The sequence below is a fragment of the Anser brachyrhynchus genome (assembly GCF_964034855.1).
Source record: "Anser brachyrhynchus genome assembly, chromosome: 9".
NCBI lineage: Eukaryota > Metazoa > Chordata > Aves > Anseriformes > Anatidae > Anser > Anser brachyrhynchus.
Genome location: NC_137703.1, coordinates 15,766,560 through 15,785,551, shown reverse-complemented (window position 1 = coordinate 15,785,551; position 18,992 = coordinate 15,766,560). Strand labels below are relative to the sequence as shown.

The window sequence follows — 18,992 nt, the reverse complement described above, 5'->3', positions numbered from 1 at the left end:
TCCAACCTAAATAAATCTATCATGTGTGGGGATGGCATAAAGCTGCACCAGGGGAGGTTCAGACAAGGTATTAGGAAAAAAGTCTTTTTGTGAGGGCGGTCAAACACTGGACATGCCTCCTAGCGAGGTGGCTGATGCCCCAGGCCTGTCAGTGTCCGAGAGGCATGTGGGTATCACCCTTAACCGTACGCTGTAACTTTTGGTCAGCCCTGAGCGGTCAGGTGCTGGGGCTCGATGATCTCCGCAGGACCCTTCCAACTGAGCTGTTCTAAAATCACAGAATCACAGAATCATTAAGGTTGGAATAGCCCTCCAAGACCATCTGGTCCAGCCATCCCCCTACCACCAATGTCACCCACTAAACCGTGTCTCCAAGCACCACGTCCAACCTTTCCTCGAACACCCCCCGGGACGGTGACGCCACCACCTCCCTGGGCAACCCGTCCCAACGCCTGACTGCTCTTTCTGAGAAGAAATGTCTCCTCATTGCCAACCTGAACCTCCCCTGGCACAACCTGAGGCCATTCCCTCTGGTCCTATCACTGGTTATCTGCGAGAAGAGGCCGACCCCCAGCTCCTTGAGGGGGCACCTCAAGCGGGGGGTAAACCCAGCAAAGAGAGCGGCTGACTAAAACGCTGCACCTCAGCGGGCAAAGGTGAAAAACTACCTCAAAAAAAAAAAAAAAGGGGGTGGGGGGGGGGAAGGAAAAGGTGCCGAGACCGAAACTTTCGAGGAGGGCGCCTCCGAGCGGGCACCTCGGCGGGGCGGGGCCGGGCTGGGCCGGGTGGGAGAGAGGAGGAGGAGGAGGAGAAGAAAGAGGAGGAGGAGGAGGAGGAGGAGGAGAGGAGGCGGCCGGGCGGAGGCCGCGCGTGCGCGGGGCTGCGGGCGGGCGCAGCCATGAGCGGCGGGGCGGGGGCTGGCGGCCGCGGCGTGTGAGGAGGGGTCGGCGGGGCGGGGGGGCCCCCGTCCTCCTCCTCCTCTTCCCTCCCCGTGGAGATGGTGCCGGGGCGCCGGGGCCCGGAGCACGGCGGGGGGCGGCGGGGCCGGTCCCTCTCGGCGGCGGCGGGGCCGTGCCGGTGGTGGTGGCGGCGGCGGCGGTGGTGGTGGGGCCCGCGCCGCCATCTCCTCCGCCTCCTGCCGCTGCTCCTGCTCCTGCTGCCCGCCGGCGCCGCCGGTCAGCTCGGCCCCGGCTTGGGCTCCGGCCCGCACGGCGCCGGGCCCCCGGCCTGGCCCCCCGCCGGCCCCGGGCCCAGCCTGAGCCTGTACCTGAGCGAGGAGGAGGTGCGGCGGCTGATCGGTGAGTGCGGCCCGGCCCGGGGCGGCGGGGGGCTGCGGAGCCTGCAGGGGGCCTGGAGGGGAAGGGGGAAGGGAGCGGGGGGTGTCCGGGACTGGGGGGCCGGGGGGTGGGGTGGGGATAGGGGGGTCCGTGGGGCTGGGCAGGGGTCTGTGGGGTTGGGGGGGGGCGGCTGTGGGACGTGGGGGTGGCAGATTTGGGGGACTGGGGGAGGATGCAGGGGGCTGGAGGATGTGGGGGTCAGGAGGGGATGGTGGCGGTGGGGCTGGCCAGGTGTGGGGAGCCGCGGGAGAGCTGGGGGGTGCGGGCAGGACCCCGAGCGGCCAGGAATGAGCCTGTGTGGGGGGCTCGGGGGCTCTAAAGGGGAGGCGAGGGGCCTGGGCTCTTGTGCTGTGGTGGCGGGGGGCTCCCTAGGCTGGAGCGAGTGGGGATGATGCGCTCTGGGAGCGGGGTGACCCCGGAGGAGATGAGCCGAGGCCCGTGATTTAATTAGCACGGTGAGTGACATTCGGAGGGCAGAGAGGAGACCTGGCAATAATTGGGTGCGTGTGTGAAAGGAATCTTAATTTCTAGGCAGGCTGACAATTGCTGCGCAAGGACTTGGAGACAGTTTGTGAAGTCCCCCATCTGGCCCGCCGCAGAAGGCTTTCGTAGTAGCTTTGTGCTTGGAGAGTCTCTGATTTAAACAAAGATTTGTTTTCTGTGGGCTTTGGCTTGCTTAGGGTTGATGGATGGAGTCTCAAAACAAGTATGTTGGTATCCCCAGAGATTTGTTTTTCAGTAGGTGTCCTATGGCTCTGTAAGCTGAAAAACAAAATCTTCCAGCAGCTTATGACTTCGTTTGCATCAAATGGACAAAATAAAAATATCTCCAGTGAACTTGGGCTCTGTAAGCACGTAGCTGACTGCAGTCAGGGGACCCAGGGGGTGAATAACGCTGTAAACATTTTTTTCCCTTATGGCTTGCTCTGGCGATTAGCATTCTGCTGTCATCATTTTTACATCGCATGTGCTTGCTGCCAGATGCTCTGTTGCAGATAGAGGATAAAACAGTCAGGCTTGCTGTTTAGCTGAGTCTCTAAACAAGTAATTAATCTTGGAAATACTGAATGGTAAGGTTTGAGCTATCCAAAGTCTAGTGCCTGAAATGTGTCGTAGATGGACTTGTTCAGGCTTCGATTGGTCCACTACTGTAATTATTCATCATTAAGCATAACATGAAGAAGGAATATTTTTTTTTTAAAGTTATATTGCACTCCATAGTTTCCCTTATGGGCATGCTAACACGACTAAAGTCACTTACTGTTCAAGTTGTCTGTAGCTGTTTTACATTGCTTAAAATATCTGCAATGTAATGATCTGTTCTGTGACCCCAAAGGCTTGGATAAACTTGAGTCTACCATGGAAATAACAGGTTTTTAGCGTTCTGGAAGAAGTATCAGTTTATAGATCCTGATGAACAGATTGCGTTTTAGGGGTATTCTGTCCTACGTACTAGCTGTCGCAGATAAGGTGTAGTCTAGCTGGGCATCTAGGCACAGATCTCAGGTACCTGCATGTATTCCTCACGTAGAAGAAAGCCCAAAGGGACACAAATGCATTGGTTGCAGTTCTTCACACTTCTGAAGACAAAACAATCTGCTCCTTTAAAACGTTCCGCCCTGTAGTATCTGTAGTGTGTTTACGTCAAATCCAGTTTATTGTTGAAAATGCTCGGATCGGCATGGGTGAGCTGCCCAAGTGAGCAGAGGTTTTCCAGTTCCTACGGCTTCTTTGAGGAAGCCAGTGGTTCAGTGGACACTAGGACAAGTCACAGTAGATAGGAAGATGACAGTGCTTAGCGAAGTAAACTGTTAGGTTCATTGAAACTGCGAGTATAAACATAAAAGCTAGTTTCTTGTATCTTTTGTTTCTAAAGAAACTCAGTCTCTTGCTACCGTCTTGCTGTGGTTGAAGGGAAAACTCTGAGGCTCTCTGAAGTGCTAATAAACGCAAGTGTTACACAGAGTTGCTACAGCCTGTGGTGTGTTTCCATGTTTCCTAATGTCTCTCGGGTGCTTGTTTAGATCACAAACTTGATCGGGAGCAAACGTAAGCACGCAAACATGTTGATTTGACCATAGACTGTGATAGAGCGCATCCTCCCTGCGAAGCTGGAGCGTCCTCGGCGGCTGGGGTAAGGTCTGCTGGCCCCACTGCTTACCAGGTTGTACTGGCTCTGGGGACCACTGCTCAGAAATAAGAGTTCCGTGCCGTACTGAAACACACTTTGTGTCTTTTATTGAGACTGTGGCTCTTCTACATGGAAGGTGAAGAAATATTGACTTAAGATTATTCGTGGCTGCTCTTTCTGTGAAGCAGAGAAAGCGCAAATGGTATGGTTTACAGTGAAAACTGCCTTCTGCTTCCCTGGGCGTTTATGCCAGATTTCCACCGTTATTCCATGTGATTCTGACCATGTGTCTGCCTCAAGATGAATCGTTTTGAAATCATCAAAACTTTACATTTACAGATGAAAACTGGTGAAAACTGGCTCATCTTGTTGTGTGAGATCAATTTGTATTTTGAAAAAGCTGCAGCATTCCCATGATCTGAAAGCAGGACTTGCTATATGGCAGACAGATGCTCCCTCTGTCAGAAATGTCTCTTGCCGTTCCCATGGAATTTGTTCTCAGCCGTCCAAACTGTGAGCCTATGGGAAAGAAAAGCTGTGGTTTTCACATGTGCCGGGTGGCGATCCCGCCAGGCGGGGCTCGGCAGCAGGTGGGATGGAGGTAGGAGGAGATGGCAGTGGGTCAGGGCACAGCCTGAGCGGTGGCAGCAGCAGCCAGAGGTGCGAGACAGAGGTGACGTGGGGTGATGCTTGCTGGGGAGAGCCGTCCAGAGCACCACAACTCCTCTTAGGGATGTCTGCGAGCGCTGCCAGCGTGGTGTCCCGTAGCTTTTTGCAGTTGGCTTGTGTGGACAATGGCAGTTCTCTTTTTCCAATTAGTGTGAATCTGCACATAAAGCTAAACATACTGTTAGTCTGGCAAAGCAGCTTCCTCTACATGCACGACAGCGCCGTGTGGTTGTAGCGCTTTATTCTAGTGACCGGGCCATGGTGCTAAACACGCAGGGAGGATGGTGTTAAATCAGTGGTGAGTTATTCAGTAGGTGCTCTGTACTTTTATTTAGTGACTTCCATTCAAATCCTCCCATGAAATCAGAATGTGGTATTTGTCTGCTGCGGTGCTTCATCGCTTCCTTTTTGCAGGGTCTGTGATACAAAGGCACACGTATCCCTGCTTCGCAAATAACAAACCAAGATTTAGAAAGTAACGTCAAAAGTACCCATTAATATAGGTAGCCAGCTCTGATTATTAAGGAATTGATAAGATCTTTTAAAAGTACGCAGCATTATTTAGCATTTAATGCATTCAGGGTGCATCTCTCTCGGACTTGAGTTTCAGCTGTGAGTTCCTGGCCGTTCTTTCTGTCCCTGCTGTATTTTTTATTTGTGGGCTGCAAACCTGTCAGCTATGACATTGGTCTTGTGGATAGTCTTCCTCATAACACAGCTCTGGTTCTGTTTAAAGACAGGTCTAGCCTGAATATTAACAAGACTGAAGCCCTGTGGGGAAAAAAATACCGCATGGTCCTGTAATTAAAGCTATTGTAAGGCGTTTATATGAGGGGCTGTACTAAAGGGAGGGGGCTAATGGGATTGCAGGAGAATCTTTAAGTCAGAAGTCCTACAGCGTTTGCAAGGAGTTTGCGAAGTTATTCTCTTTGTCCTAGTTTCTTCTGGTTATTCATACTGAGTGTGGTGTGCTGTTGGTTTTCTGTTTGCTCTTGCTTAATTACAGAGTTAAATTAACATGCGACTTCTCTTATGTGTTCTAGAAATTCATTTGAAACCAGCGTGCAGCTGTCTAGTTAAGTGAGGTGCAAAACTGATGCAAAATCTGTTACAGTGCCCCCTGCCCTGTCCCTGGGCACCACCGCAAGGAGCCCAGCTCCGTCCTGCCGGCAGCTCCCTGCAGGCACCCATGGGCACGGGTGGGCTCCCCCGGCCCTCTCCTGCCCCAGCTCCCGCAGCCTCTCCTCGCAGCAGAGGGGCTCCAGGCCCTCCAGCAGCTTGGTGGCCTTTTGCTGAACTGTCTCAGGTGGCTCCATTTAGTGACGTGGAGTGGGTTTCTTAACGTTGCTGTTTGGGCAGCAGTGCTTCGTGGTGTTTGCAGTGACCGGAGATCCTCTTGGCTGTGTCTTGCCTGGTTAGTTCTCCCTGTTGTGAAAAGGACCTGAAAATCGATGTGCTGTGATGTTAAAATTATTGGGAAGTCAAAGTATCCATTTCCTGTGATTCTTGAAATGGTTCAGAGCCTTGGTCAAAGCCTGCTCGCACCTGCCTGCCGCAGCATCGCAGCCTGGAGCACCACCGCTGAGCTGGCGTTGTGCTCTGAGTGAGTTTTGGTAGTAGCACCTGACACAGATTTCCACGTGAGATGGGCAAAATGCAGGTGCTTGTACACGAAACCCGCTCAGGACAGAAACCACACACCAACGTGCCTCTGTCATTGCAGCCGAATGGATGAGCTGTCTGCTGAAGAGCAGGTGTCTGAGTGCCCTGAGGTCCTGAGGCACGTGTCCATGTGATATGTGACCTGTAGCTCAGAATCTGGTTCTTCTGGGCAAATGTTCTTAAATCTTCATTTTCTAGCTTTTAAGTGCTTGCCACTGAAGAATTGTAGATTTTTGCATGGTATATGCAAAACGAAAAGGAATTTTTTCACTTGAAATGAACTCAAAAACTTACAGCAGGTGCACACTGCTAGCAGGAAAGCAAGCTTCTGCCCTGACAGACGCCGTGCACAAAACACTGAGCAGCTGCTGGTGGCCTCAAAGTGTGCTCGTGTGTGCCACTGGAACGGATCCACCGGGTTAGGGTAACTATTTTATCACCTGTCCCTGGAAAGCCCCTTAGGTGATAGGTGCTTACTGGATGGTTTTTCAGTAGGTGGACGTCTCTCAAGCCCCCTCGAACCCAGCGGGATGAGGGGTGGCGGGGCTGTGCGAGGCCGCGTGCAGCAACATCTGGTGTGTGGCGAGCTGCAGCAGGTTGGGACAAGTCGCTTGCATCACGGAGTTGAGCAATCTGTTTTCGGTTTGGAGCCCTCCAGTCTGCTTGGATGCTTGTCCATCTGATTTACTGAGTACCACAGTTCATGTCAATATTGTTCTGAGGTTTATGAGAACAAGCTGCATTTGGAGTTCCTCTGCCTTTCTCCGTGCTGTTACCTCGCTGTTAATTTACTCAGTTCAAATAGTGTATGGACGGCTTTTTCTTCAGAGATGTGTGCAGTCGTATAAACCCGTGTTTGTAATGTTTACAAACCAGCAGAGGAATATGCTTCCAGGAGTTTACAGTAGCCCGTGGAGGCGGCTTGTAGCCTGGGTGAGGACTGCCTGGAAATCCCTTTTTCTGCTGCCATTCCGAGGGCTGATGGGCTGAGGGAAGTCCAGGTCTTAATTGCATTGATCTACCCTGGATTGCTGCGGTGGGTTTCTGAGGCTGGGTTGATCACACCAGTGTGTGTGCTGGAACTGAAGGATGCTGGAGGCCTGTGCCGGGCCCTTCTGCAAACCAGCTGACGAGGAGGACGCCGTGGGCAGCTGGGACTTGGCTTCCCCATGTTGCTGTGTCTGCGCTCAGCCTGGGAGGAAGCAGCCATTTCGGCTCCTGCGAGGCCCAGGTCTGTCCCGTGATAAATGTGCGTGGTTCCTGTAACGTTCGTGTGTCGGGGCCTTGGGAGCCTGAGCCTGCCAGGAAAACAAAATCCCAGAGCTGCATTCCTCGCTCCTGTGGCTTTACACCTGCGTTCTGTTTGGCAGCATCTTATTTCTCACCATGAATTGTTCGGCCTCTTTGAGCACGTGCTCTCCTTCTCCCTCTGGTCTGTGGGCAGAATGGGAACAAGAGGGAGGAAATGAAGGCAAAGAGCTCCCTTCGTGCATGAGAAGAGCCAGCAAGAAGGGCTCATGGTGCTGGGAGGAAGGCAGGGACTGACAGTATTAAACACCAGCTGGGCAGAGGGAAGTACAGCGGATAAGGAACATGCTTGCAGGCGTGAAGAATCTCCGGGTGGCATTTTCCTGGAAGCCAGAGCTGTGCGGCCAGCTCTGCTGTGCTCGCTGGTATGTGGGTACCTTAACAGGTCAGGTATTTGGGGAAGTGTTGTTTTGTTTCCTCCTCCTCTGGTATTCACAGTTGTGTTTTGATACTGGAAAAGCTGAATTAATGAGTCAAATTCCACACGTATCGTAGTTCTGAGCTCTAGCAGGAGAGGATTTCTTGCTGACTGATTCCTGCCTGAAACTGCCTGCACCAGAGGATCACCGGGGTGTTGCTGCTTGGCTTGCAGTGGAAGGGCCCCGAGCTGGAGGCCGTTCCTCTAGTAAAGCGGTGTGCACTTATAGTTGTACCTCGGGACGCAGCTGTGAAGGCAAGGAGGCTGAAGTGCATTTAATCAGATGTGCCTCACGAATTGAAGCTTTTTTTTTCTTTTTTTCCTGAATGGCGGCAGCACCAGCAGATCCCGTGTAAGAATGAATGCTGACACTCCCTGCGAATGCCTTGTGGCGGTACAAAGGGCGCGATGGCAGAGGCTTCAAACGCATTATTCCTCTTCCAGCTCTGCCTTTGTCCTTCTTTCAAGCGGATAACTCACATATTTGCCCTGACCGCTCTGGAGATCTGGGAGCAGAAGCAACAGCATGAAACTAATGCGATGCTTTAGAATTCCGCTGCCACTTACCGGGTGTTGAATGGCCGTAATTAAATTAACCAGTATATTGATTTCACCATGCTGCTTGGGAAAGATAAGGGCAGTAATGTAAGCGCTGGGGCTGCTGCTGGTCGGCTTGAGAAGCTGCAGCTGTGATGCCAGGGCTAGCACGGTGAGTTCGAGCAGGTTGGTAAACTAAAAGTGCTTGTCCTCTGAGGTGTGTTGGCCTTTAGGAAGCTACTTGATGGCCTTGTGGAGTAATTCCTTATAAAATGAAAGCTGTGGCGCTTTAATTTTTCTTCTGAGTAGAGAGGTCGCCATGGAGGTGAAGGGACCTGTCTAGGTTTGGGTGGAGTTTGGTGGTGTTTCAGCCAAGTCATGGCGTTGTGTCGAAACCTTCCCAAGTGCCTGAACAGGCACAGGGGCTGATTTATCCCTTCGGCAGTGCTGTCAGTCGTGGAATTAAAGCAGGAGCCTCGAAGCCAACAGGTCTGATGCATTGAGGGAGGGCTCTGTGTGTGTTTTATGCTTTTTGTAACTTACACTCAGCTGGGTACTCGTTCCTGAGCTCATCGTGCTCATGTGGCTGCTGGCTGGGGCACTGCTCAGAAGGTGCCAGCACTGCTCAACTGTAGTGCTTGTCCTGCTGGGATCACTCTGTCAGCAGGGGGATGGATTACTCTAATGAAAAGAAAAAAAAAAAAAAAGGTGGCACAGCTTCTGTGGGTAGGTGACACCAAAATATTGCAAACACACACTGCTCACGAGTCCAAATGACTCATGACGTATCTTGGTTAGGTGGTTACCTTTCGGCCAGGAGGATTACAGCAAAACAGTCCTAAAGGGTTTGTGATACCCGTGAGCATTTCACTTGAAGCTGTTTATTTCAAGGCGCGTTCTGTCACACACTAGCAGTTCATGAGCATGGGACCTTTCTTTCTGTTATCTAGTCCCAGTGGTTACTTTCCTTCTAATTCAAAAGGAACAATTTAAACACATGGAACTTCTTGATACAATGATGATATCTGGGATGCTTGCCATTACTAATAAGTTACTTTTTCATTTCATAAATGTACCTAGCTACTGTGTGCTAAGGATCAAGTTGTATATAATTGAATCATAAAGCAAACTTTACCGAGCAAATCAGAGTTCCCTCTGTCACTTCCAGCCCTGTCTCTGCACCATTCTTATCCCAGCCATCCCACTTACCCTTGCCAGCTGCTTCGGGTACTAGATACGTAGGTTCCTGGAACCAACTTTTGCCTGCCTTCAAATATCTCAGTGCCATGCTTCTCTTCAGCATCTCTGTTTTGGACTCAACCCTTCAGAGAACTCATGTGCACTGACCTGGCAAAGCCACTTGTGGTTTTGTTGAGAGGTGGTGGTTTTTTTTTTTCCTTTTAAGTTTCAAATGAGCAAATTTCATTTTAAGTGTTCTCAGAACAGTTTACTTGTATTCTACTAAAATAGTTTTTCCGCAGTTAAGGACAGTGTGGTCTTCTAACCCTTTTCTCAGCTGTCTTTGTAGCCTATCTGTCAGAAAAATGAAGATTTTTCTCTAAGTGAAGGAAGAATAAGCAGACAGGGCTGTCGAGGTGGAGTTGTTGCTATTGTTCAGAGACAAACAAAAGGGTAAGCAGCTGGGCATTAGGAGCCTTCAACGTCTTTTGGTGTGGATTAAGTTGAATATTGCCAACCTCATTATGGATCATAAAAAGGTTGGGGTGGGGAAGACACCTTTTGGAGATCATCTCGTCCAACTTGCTTTCACTTCAGCAAGTGCCATCTCCGTGGGGAAGTTTCCTGTTGAAGGTTTGCTCTGTGACTTCTACAAATACCTTTTGGTGAGAAAAATGTTGTTTGCCAGTGGTGTTGAACTTGCAAATTCAGCATCCATAAGGCGAATTGCATCGATTAGATGAAAACAGCATCAAGAAGGTGCATTGTGTGTGATCTGTCAGTGAATATTTGTCAGGATTTAATGAGAGCTCTCAGCTAAGGGTTTTCCTTCCCATTTGCTAGCTGCTGCGAAATTTCCTACTCAGATCCCCTGCTATGGAGTCTTGGTTGGTTTTCAAGGATGCAGTCGTGCCTTGAAGTTATGTTAAATGATTCCTTAGGTTGAAAGCCTTGCCTACTGTCTGCCATCTCCTGCTGGTGAAAAGTTAGCTCTGCAGAGGTGTAAACAGCCCTTTGTGTAAATAACCAATCTGTATAATCTCCGCTCCTGCCAGGCGCAGCGAGGTGAGCTTACAAAGCAATCGTGCCGTTGGCAGTGAGGCGTATGCCTCTGCTGGGAGAGGTTCTCTGGCCAGATAAGAATGGATTTCATTCTGGAGCCTCACCAGCCACCACGCTACACAAGCAAGCTGATGTAGAGCACCTCCACAAAGAATTTGCCCATTTCGGGATGCTTTAGTGATGTGTCAAGCAGTGATTTCACTTCTGACCTTTTCTGTGCACTTGATACCCTTGATACCCTTTTTTTTTTTTCAAGGTGTGTGGTACTGGGTTAGAAGACGCTCCTTTCTAGCAAAGCACAGACTGAAGGTTAGAAAAATGGTTTAAAGAGCTCTTGGGTGAGACAGAGATGCACATAGGCAATGAACTATGCAGAGGTGGGAAGCTGTTTAAAGAAAAAGTGTGTGCGTGGGGGTTCTTTTGTCTTGTTCTTTTCCCAAGTCTCAGGTCTTAGGGGAAGGGCTATTCAACAGTCAGGGAAGGAAAGTTCCTAAGCAAAAGTTAGCAAAGGTATTGATGAGCACTGGCAGGTTGCTGCCTGGTGGTTTGTCTTCCAAGCTTGCCACTGCGCCATGTCCCTTGACTTTCTTTAGCACCTGGGTTATGAAAGCAAAAGCCGCTTCTTCCTCATCTTCATGTTAAGGTTTTACTGTTTTCCTAGTGGCATGTTGGTCATCAGTCATCTTTTCCAGAGACTTGTGACCCGCACAATGTTTAAAAGCAAATAGTTCAGCCCAAATTCCCAACTGGCAGCCATAACTGGCAGGTTGTGTCATTGTGGAGAACTAAAAATGCAGTAGGAGGTCTTCATCTGTTGCTCGTTTTATTAAAGAAAGTCTGCTTTTGTTGTTGGGTATGCTGGCTGTGTGCAAATAGGATGTAAGAACCATTTATATTTTCAGACGCTTAGTGTTACATTTCCAATAGTTCACTGTTTTCTAAATGAAATTGATGCATATGGAATTTGTATTTGATTTCCTTGTTTTTTAACTTCCAGTTGTGTTTTCAGCCTTGTGTATGTTGATTGCCGAGCGGAACTAATTAAATACATTCAAATTAGGAAGGCTTGCTCTGGGAAAGCGCTCTTTTACCCTACAAAAGAAGTTTCTGTAGCCAAGCGCTGATTTTTAATTTTACAGCCTTGTTTTCATGTGCTTAGCCTCGTATATTAAAATATCAAAAGTCTTTCAGCGCGTATTTGTGGAACCTTCTGTGGAAGTCACCAGCAAGGCTTAGGATCTGAGGCGGGTGTTTCAAGCTTTGGGTGCATCTATAACGAGTGAAGATGGGCGGAGGGGACAGAACTATACAGTACCTTCCCTCAACAAAGTAAATTGCTCAGTGCTGGGAAAAACCTTTGTTTCTAAGGTGTAGGTTGCACGGACCAGGGCAGTGGATGATGGTGAAAGGATGTTGAAGCCTGAGGTTCTTTGTCTCCTGTGGATGTTCACCCTGGAGCAGAAGTCCATGCTCTGGCCAGAGGGCTGACCTGGACGAGATCCTCAGGAGATGAGCTATTGTTCTCTGGAGCACGTGAAGCTCTGGAGAAATGCAGTATTTACACAAAGCTAGTAAGTCGTTTCACCATGCAGCTCTTTTCAATTAGTTTATTTCGGTGCCTGTGACTCAGGAGCAAGAGTGGCTTGCTTTGTGACGGCTGCAGTGACTTTGCATCACGCTGCAGAGATTTCTTAGCTGTTTATGAAGAAACTCTTACAAATTACAGACTAGCATATTAAGAAAATTGGCATTTATTTCAGTCATTTGTGTACGCAGACAGGAGTCTACTGGAGGGCTGGGTAGGCAGCTGGGAGGGCCAGTTATGTCAGCTATTGTTACCAGATTGCTCTTACTGGGATGCTACTTGTTGCAATATGATTATGAGCTCTAGTCTAACAGCAGTCCACCTAACTCTTGCACTGCACACTTGTTTTAATTCTCTTGTGTTTTAGACAGGGTATTTCAGAATTGCATTGGGATGATTTGAGGTCTGCTGCTTGGGGTTTTAGCCTAAATAGGCTCCTTCTATAAGGAAAACATGTTACTGCTAGTGCATGTTGTAGGACAGATTTGCTTCATAAGGATAAAGTCTAATTTTTCCCATGCTGATAGAGGCAAGCTTCTTTTGTATATTGTGCTTAAAAAAAAAAAAGAAGACTTGAAGCTAGACTGCTTTTGCACAAGGGCATTTGAAAAGAAGTGTTTTGTTAGGCTGCTAGACTGACATGATCCAATTTTGTAGTGAACACAAGGGCTGCCCAGCATCTTTTGCATTTGGGAAGGAAAATCAGCCTCTCCCCTTCCTTTCTGAGCTTCTTCAGATGTTTTGTTATGTTAAACAGCGAGAAGAATGACACTTTCTCTGTGGTGCTGCTTAAATTCACCTTTTTGTCTGTGCTCAAGTTTAATTTATTCTTTCAAGCTTGTGCCCAAGGCTGGCGGGGTACAAAGTTGTGGAAGTTCATAATGAAATTTAGGGGTTGCCTGGGTAAAAGGGTGCCGGTTTTGCCTTGAAATGAAAGCAAAGCATTGGTCTTACAGTTCATGTGAGCTGGTGTAGGTTAGTCAGGTCCCAGTAATGAGAAGCTAGATCCCTTGGTATTGTGCACGTGGGCTTGTTTAAGGACGCTTGCCAAAGCACAACTGCAGCCGATGTTTTAAGTTGTTCACCGATGGCCAATGTACTGCTTAACCCAACGGAGGCATCCGCGCCAAGTTGCCTTTCCTCCCCTGCAGTTTGTAACCTAACAATTTTTGGTATTTCTTTATAAAGTTCTCCTCCCTTTTCTTTAAGTTTTACTACTTTGGCTAGAAAATCATTATTGAAGAGCTTCCCGTGTTCTCTAGCGGTTTGTAATGCGTCCTGTTATTTCTTCTGCAGCCTTTTTCTCCTTTTATCACTGCATATTGAAAAAACATACCAATTTGGGCTTGTTCCAGGAGGTTCTGTGTGCTCTGGCATATTTGCCTTACTTAGGATGCAAGGTGGAGAGAGAGTTTAACATAGGAGGAGCCTGTCATCTGGCAGAATTACATTTATTTTTTCCAAATGGTGTCAGTCAATATGATTTCGTGGAGCCTTATTACTTTGTTAGGCATTATTGAAATCTTAGGTACTTGGAAAACTAATCTTTCTTTCTTTCTTTCTTTTCCCCAGCAACCTGCTACCTAGGCTGAGTATGTCTTACGCTGCTACTGTATTTGAAAGAGACTTACACATTAAAAAAGCAAACATCAAAAATTGAGATTGCAGGTGTGGGCTCTACGCATGGTTTGGAGGGCGGGGGTGGAAAAGCCTTTACTATCTGGATAAGGTCACAGTAACATTTTAGCACAAGCTCTAGGTTAGTGTTGCTGCAGTCTTGCCCTCCATTTGGGGTGCTCCTGAGCATCCTCACTAACTCAAGGAGCTAAATTGACTGAGAAGTGTTCCCCTGTGGTGTTTTTGTTGTTGTCTTGAACCTGCATTAGCTTTTTGCCAGCTTTACTTCCTGAACTAGGCTTGCTGAAGGTTTAAATAATGTTGCATGTAGATGTGAGTATGCGTGTCTGAATTAAAAAAAGGTGAAATGCAGAATAAAGGCAATTCTGAATTAAATAAACTGTCACGGTAATGGAGCCTCAAGTGTTTCCTGCAAACTCCTAAATCAGTTTTAATGGCTGCTCTGGAGAGTTAATGGTATGACTTAATCAGGCTGGAAATCTAAGTAGTGAGGCCAGCACAGTTTCATCATGTGTAAAAAGGTAGGTAGATAACTAAGAACAAAAATCCGAACTGCATAGGAGTGGTTCACAGCCAGTACTCGACATAACTGAACCTATTTGACTCCTCAGTGAGGCTGAGCGTTGTCCTCTTAGCCCAAATTTGCAGGAAGAGAAGCACTGGAAGCAACTTTCCCAAGGGGTTTGCGGTGGTGTCCTCGCACAGGGTGGCGGTTGGGGCCTGGCAGGCTGTGCCACGTGGCTTTTTTTGGCGAGAAAAGAACCCGTGCAACTCATGTGGAGTGAGATTGTTCCTTACACTGGCTAAAATGCTTGTGGAGCGTACCCGCTGCTGCTGCAGCGTTGCCGAGTAATTTCTGTAGGTATGGGGAAACCAGTTCCTGCAAGCACAAGAACTGCAGCTCAGAGGAAGCTCAGGGACCGGCGGAGCAAAGCGGTGGATCAGGAACACGCAGTTTGCACGGCCCCCTGGCTGTCACCACTGCGGCGAGTTTTCCTGTGGTGGGAGCCGCGTCAGCACCTGGCTCCTCCTGGGCAGGCACAACCTCCTGCTGGCTGCTCGCACCGAGACGCTGCACCTTGCTGTCTCCTGGCTCGCAAGTTCAACCACTATTCTTCTATTCATGATCTGTTGGAAGGTCAAGGTAATTATATAGACAAAGCACATGAGGAAATTGGGATTCTGGAGGAGTGAGGGGTGATGAAAAATTAGGGATGGGAGCATAGTCTGGAAGGAGAACCGTACCAGGGAGGGAGGTGGGAGCTTGCTTTATGAGAACCTGCGTCCACATCAGACATGCACAGCACACTGAGCTCTGTCTGTAGTCTGCTGATGGAAAGGATGTGCTGTGGGGCAAAGTGTTTTAATTGGTGGTGTGTCAAAGTTAAAATAAATAAATAAATATATGTATGCACCATACAGTGCTGAGACACGGACATTTCCCACATATGTATTTATCTGTTACAGCATTTGGGCGTGCATTTACCATGCTCATAGAAGTCTAGTGAGCCAGGCAGATTTCTGTTTAAGAATTAAGAGCTGTACTAGGAAACCTCTTAAATTATTTTTATGTGCCAGCATTTTAATTGGAGCATAATTTTTTGAAGCAATAAAATTTGACATTGATTCTCATGCTGCTCTTAAATAATGCTTTTAAATTCATGTAATCAACGTCACTTGTTAGTATCTAGTTTTTATGGAAGTACAGGCATTAATACGCTAGTGGTCTATATAATGAAATTACTCAATGTTTTAGCACGCTCCTTCTATTAAAGCTTAAAGATGTGATTGATCTGCTGCAGGGTAACTTGGTTTTGTACACCTTTAGATCTCATTGCACATCGAGGTATTTGTTTGCTGGCTTCAATTAAAGGAGCCTTTTACGTGACTTTTATAAAGGCCAATTTTTATAATGGCCGCTTTTATTGCTGTGCACGTGTTCATTTCCTATAATCAATTTCTCTACAAGGTTTATATTAAATCAGGGACTGTCACCTTGAAAATTTCATGATGTTACAAGTTCTGAACCATCGTTTTCTTGAACCTCAAATTATTGGCAAGACCCTTTATCAGCGAGAGAAGGCGGTTTTATTCCAAAAGCAATTTCATTGTTCCACATTGTTGTTTCACCTGCTAGTTCTTTTGTCCTTGTAATTTATTGGAATAACTTGTACATACTGGATTTAATATAAATACTTTGTTTAATCAGTTCATGCCCGTAAATTTTCCCATTGTTATGTTCAGATCTAACAGCAAGTATCAGATAGTTGTGAGCTCTTTCACACACACCTGTCCATGTTGTCTATATCTGATGCAGATTTTGTCTATAGGGATGTGCGCACATTGAAATTAGGTGGGTCAGTTGTTTGGAAAGTTCTCTTTCTCTTCTTTCAGAGTTTTAATTTTGGTTCAAGATAGGTGTGTGCTTGTCCCCCCTCCTCTGTATTTTACTGGTGGATGTGCTCTTGTACTTCCCATTAATTCTTGAGTGGAAAAATGGACAAATTGGAGAGGTGAGGTTTAACCATTACTTATATATATATATATATAACTTAATACTGTCTCAGGCTGGCTATAGTCAGCACATAAAGGATCACGTGTCTCTTCCTGTTCAGGGTCTTGTTTGAGAGCGTGGCTCCTTCGGATTGCTCTGTTCGATGGATGTGTTTTGTACATCCAGTCTCTAGGGTTCTCCCCCCGCCCTGCGTCTGTGGTTATATACCCTTGGGTTTTGGTCGTGTTTCAGGACGTTAATGAGCCAGCAGGGAATAAAAGTGGTTAACGGTAACAAGAAGGAAGAAGAATGTCTTGGCTGTATTTCTGTGTCTTGTGAAAGCAAGGTGGATTAAATCAAGTGCTGGAACAAGCGAGCACTTAGCACTCTGCCCTGATCTGTGCTCAGTTTTTGCACGAAACAGGAAGAATTACTTCTCTTAAGCTGATTCTCCCTTTCATCAAATGCAGCATGTCTACACAGTTTGTGTTCTATTTCTTAAGAAAGAAAAAAAAAAAACACACACACAAAACCACCACCACCAAAACATACAACCTTTTGTACTTCCCTAAATTCTTGGAATAACTTCAGGGTGCCTTAAATGCTGTCTTGCTGGAGTGGTAGCCTCTCTGTTCCTGCTGCGTAGCTCCTGCTTGGGGCGTGCACCTGCGTCTGATGTGCTCAGGTGTTCTCTTACTGTGTTGACGTTTTGCTGAGCATGGGTAGCATTGAACTGGGAGCAGTGGAAGAAGAAGCCTCGAGTTGAGACAAAATGGTGTTGATGACAAATGCAGTATTGTTTTGGCCTGAGAATATGGAGCTGACAATTAATTAAGAAGCTGAAGGGAATGGGGCTAATTTGTAGTGGCTGCTTTGCCACTAATTGCTAATGACACCCAGGGCAAGCTATAGAGTCCTACCCTGTATTTATTGCGTCCTTGGAATACGTGCAGTGAAAGATAATGGCAGCTTCAGTATTTTTAATATCAGACTATGTATCTTGTTTACAAAAAATGCACTTTAATGTTCTGTAGTAAATAGCTCTGTGGGTCTTTCAGTTTTCTGGGTTTACTGAAATGTTCAGAAAGCAAATGGTAGACATTAAACATTAGTATTACTTGGTGTACAAATGGCATTTCTCATTACGTGCTTTGTGTTTCCAATGCAATTGCCTTGAAGTTGACTCCATAGTGCATGGGTGTCAGCCTCAGTGGTTTGGAGGGTGCTCAAGAAATGGGCTATTCTGGGAGGAATTACCTACAATTAAAGAGCTGATAATCCAAAGCAGTTTGTTTTGAGGGTACACAGTTGTAAATAGGAGCAAAATTGGACGTGTGATTCCCAGCAGCAGACAGAGGTTCATTCATGAGGGTCTGTAATGATCCTTGTGGAGTAAGGACTCTTTTGGAGGTAATGCATCATGTGAAAAGTCTTGTTTCCTTCCACCACATTCCAGCTTCTACCTGTTTATTAGGCTGCGGCATCTCTGTGAAATTGTTGCTTTCCCAGGAGTTTGAAGCACTCTGACGTGTGAGCACTGATCTCCAAGCCTGCAATTGCATTTATGGACTTGAGGAAGTATGCGCTTAAACTTCCAAGCAACGAGTGGAGCTGGTGGTACTGAGAGCTGCTTTGTTGTGGTGTGGTGCTGCTGGTTCTGTCCTGCTCTCTTACTGCTTTCTTTGTTCTGCTCTTTTCACAGGTCTTGATGCAGAGTTATCTTATGTGAGGAATGATGTTGTTAATCATTATGCATTGTCCTTCAATCTCTTAATACCCAGCGAGACCAACAATCTTCACTTCAGTTGGTATGCTAAATCCAAGGTAAGCAGGCATAATTTGTGTTTGAGTATTTGCTGCATGATTCACTTAGTGAATACCTGCTGCTATAACTGAATTTTTTTTCTTTGCAAAAAATAGCATCTGGTAGTGCAAAAGAAATGAACTAAGAAGCTAAAATAATTATGTGATTGCAGACAATAAATTAAAATACTCTATATCCAAACTGTCCCTCTCTTCTTTTAGAAAGGGTAAGCACTTCTTTTGAAATATGTTATACTTCTTGCTTCAGAATAGACAGATAGACAAGCTACTGGCTCTGTAATATCTTCTGGTGGTGAATTGAACACACAGAAGTGGCAGCCATGAACTAAAGCCTCTGGAAATCAGATGCAGAGCACTTGTATTTTAGAGTTTACCAGAAACAAATGCTTGGAGATGAGAAGAATCTATAAAAGTAGCATCTAGTATGTTATTATTTGAGTCTCAATTAAATGGAAGGGGATTTTCATTTTACTTAATCACCATAGCTGGGGCATGCAGTAACAGCTGTCATAAGATTGCATATGCTTTTACATTTTGAAGGATTTTCAGTTACTTAATTTATTTTTGTAGATGAAATGATCTATTTAGTCTCTGCCAGACGTTTGTTCATTTTTTAAACTCAAGCAATAGTTATTTTGCTCTTAAGCAAGAAAGACTGCGATAAAACCAGTAATGTTTAACAGCTCTACCAATGCAATTTCTAAAGACTGCTTCTGCCAGTGTTCTTTCCTCTGAGGTGTAACTTCTTACAAGATGTGAATTTTGGCCCACAGAGTTATTGCATACAACGCAAGCCAGCCCTTCTACTTCATACCACATTCCACTTTCACAGACATTTCAGTCACTTGCCGTTTGAATAGGACCTTTGAAGGAGTTTCCTCATTACTAACAGCTTCAGCTAGGAGCTACGTGCATTGCTGTCCCTGCCCTGAGTTTCCTTGTCCCCATCTGTGAGTTTTGAATAGAAATTTTTTACGGAATCACAGAATGGTTGAGATTGGAAGGGACCTCTGGGGTCCATCTGGTCCAACCCCTGATTAATAAGGGCCAGCCAAAGCAGGTTGCCCATGACCATGTCCAGAAGCCTTTTGAAGATCTCCAAGGAGGAGACTTCACAACCTCTTTGGGCAATTTGTTCCCCCTGCACA

The 18,992-nt window shown here is 46.9% G+C and overlaps 1 protein-coding gene across 3 annotated transcripts in view; it reads left to right on the top strand.

Moving 5' to 3' along the window:
• Window positions 1–871: 871 nt before the first annotated feature.
• Window positions 872–18,992, top strand: part of RYK (receptor like tyrosine kinase) — a 57,441-nt gene continuing 39,320 nt past the window's right edge. For 2 of the 3 annotated variants that reach the window (XM_080604094.1, XM_080604093.1), the window contains exons 1-2: window positions 872–1,298; window positions 17,723–17,844. In XM_080604094.1, the coding sequence (XP_080460220.1) occupies window positions 998–1,298; window positions 17,723–17,844 (423 nt within the window). In that variant the 5' untranslated portion in view covers window positions 872–997. Of the gene's footprint in view, window positions 1,299–14,305; window positions 14,671–17,722; window positions 17,845–18,992 lie in introns of those variants that run through there. The other variant, XM_080604095.1, reaches the window with a different exon arrangement.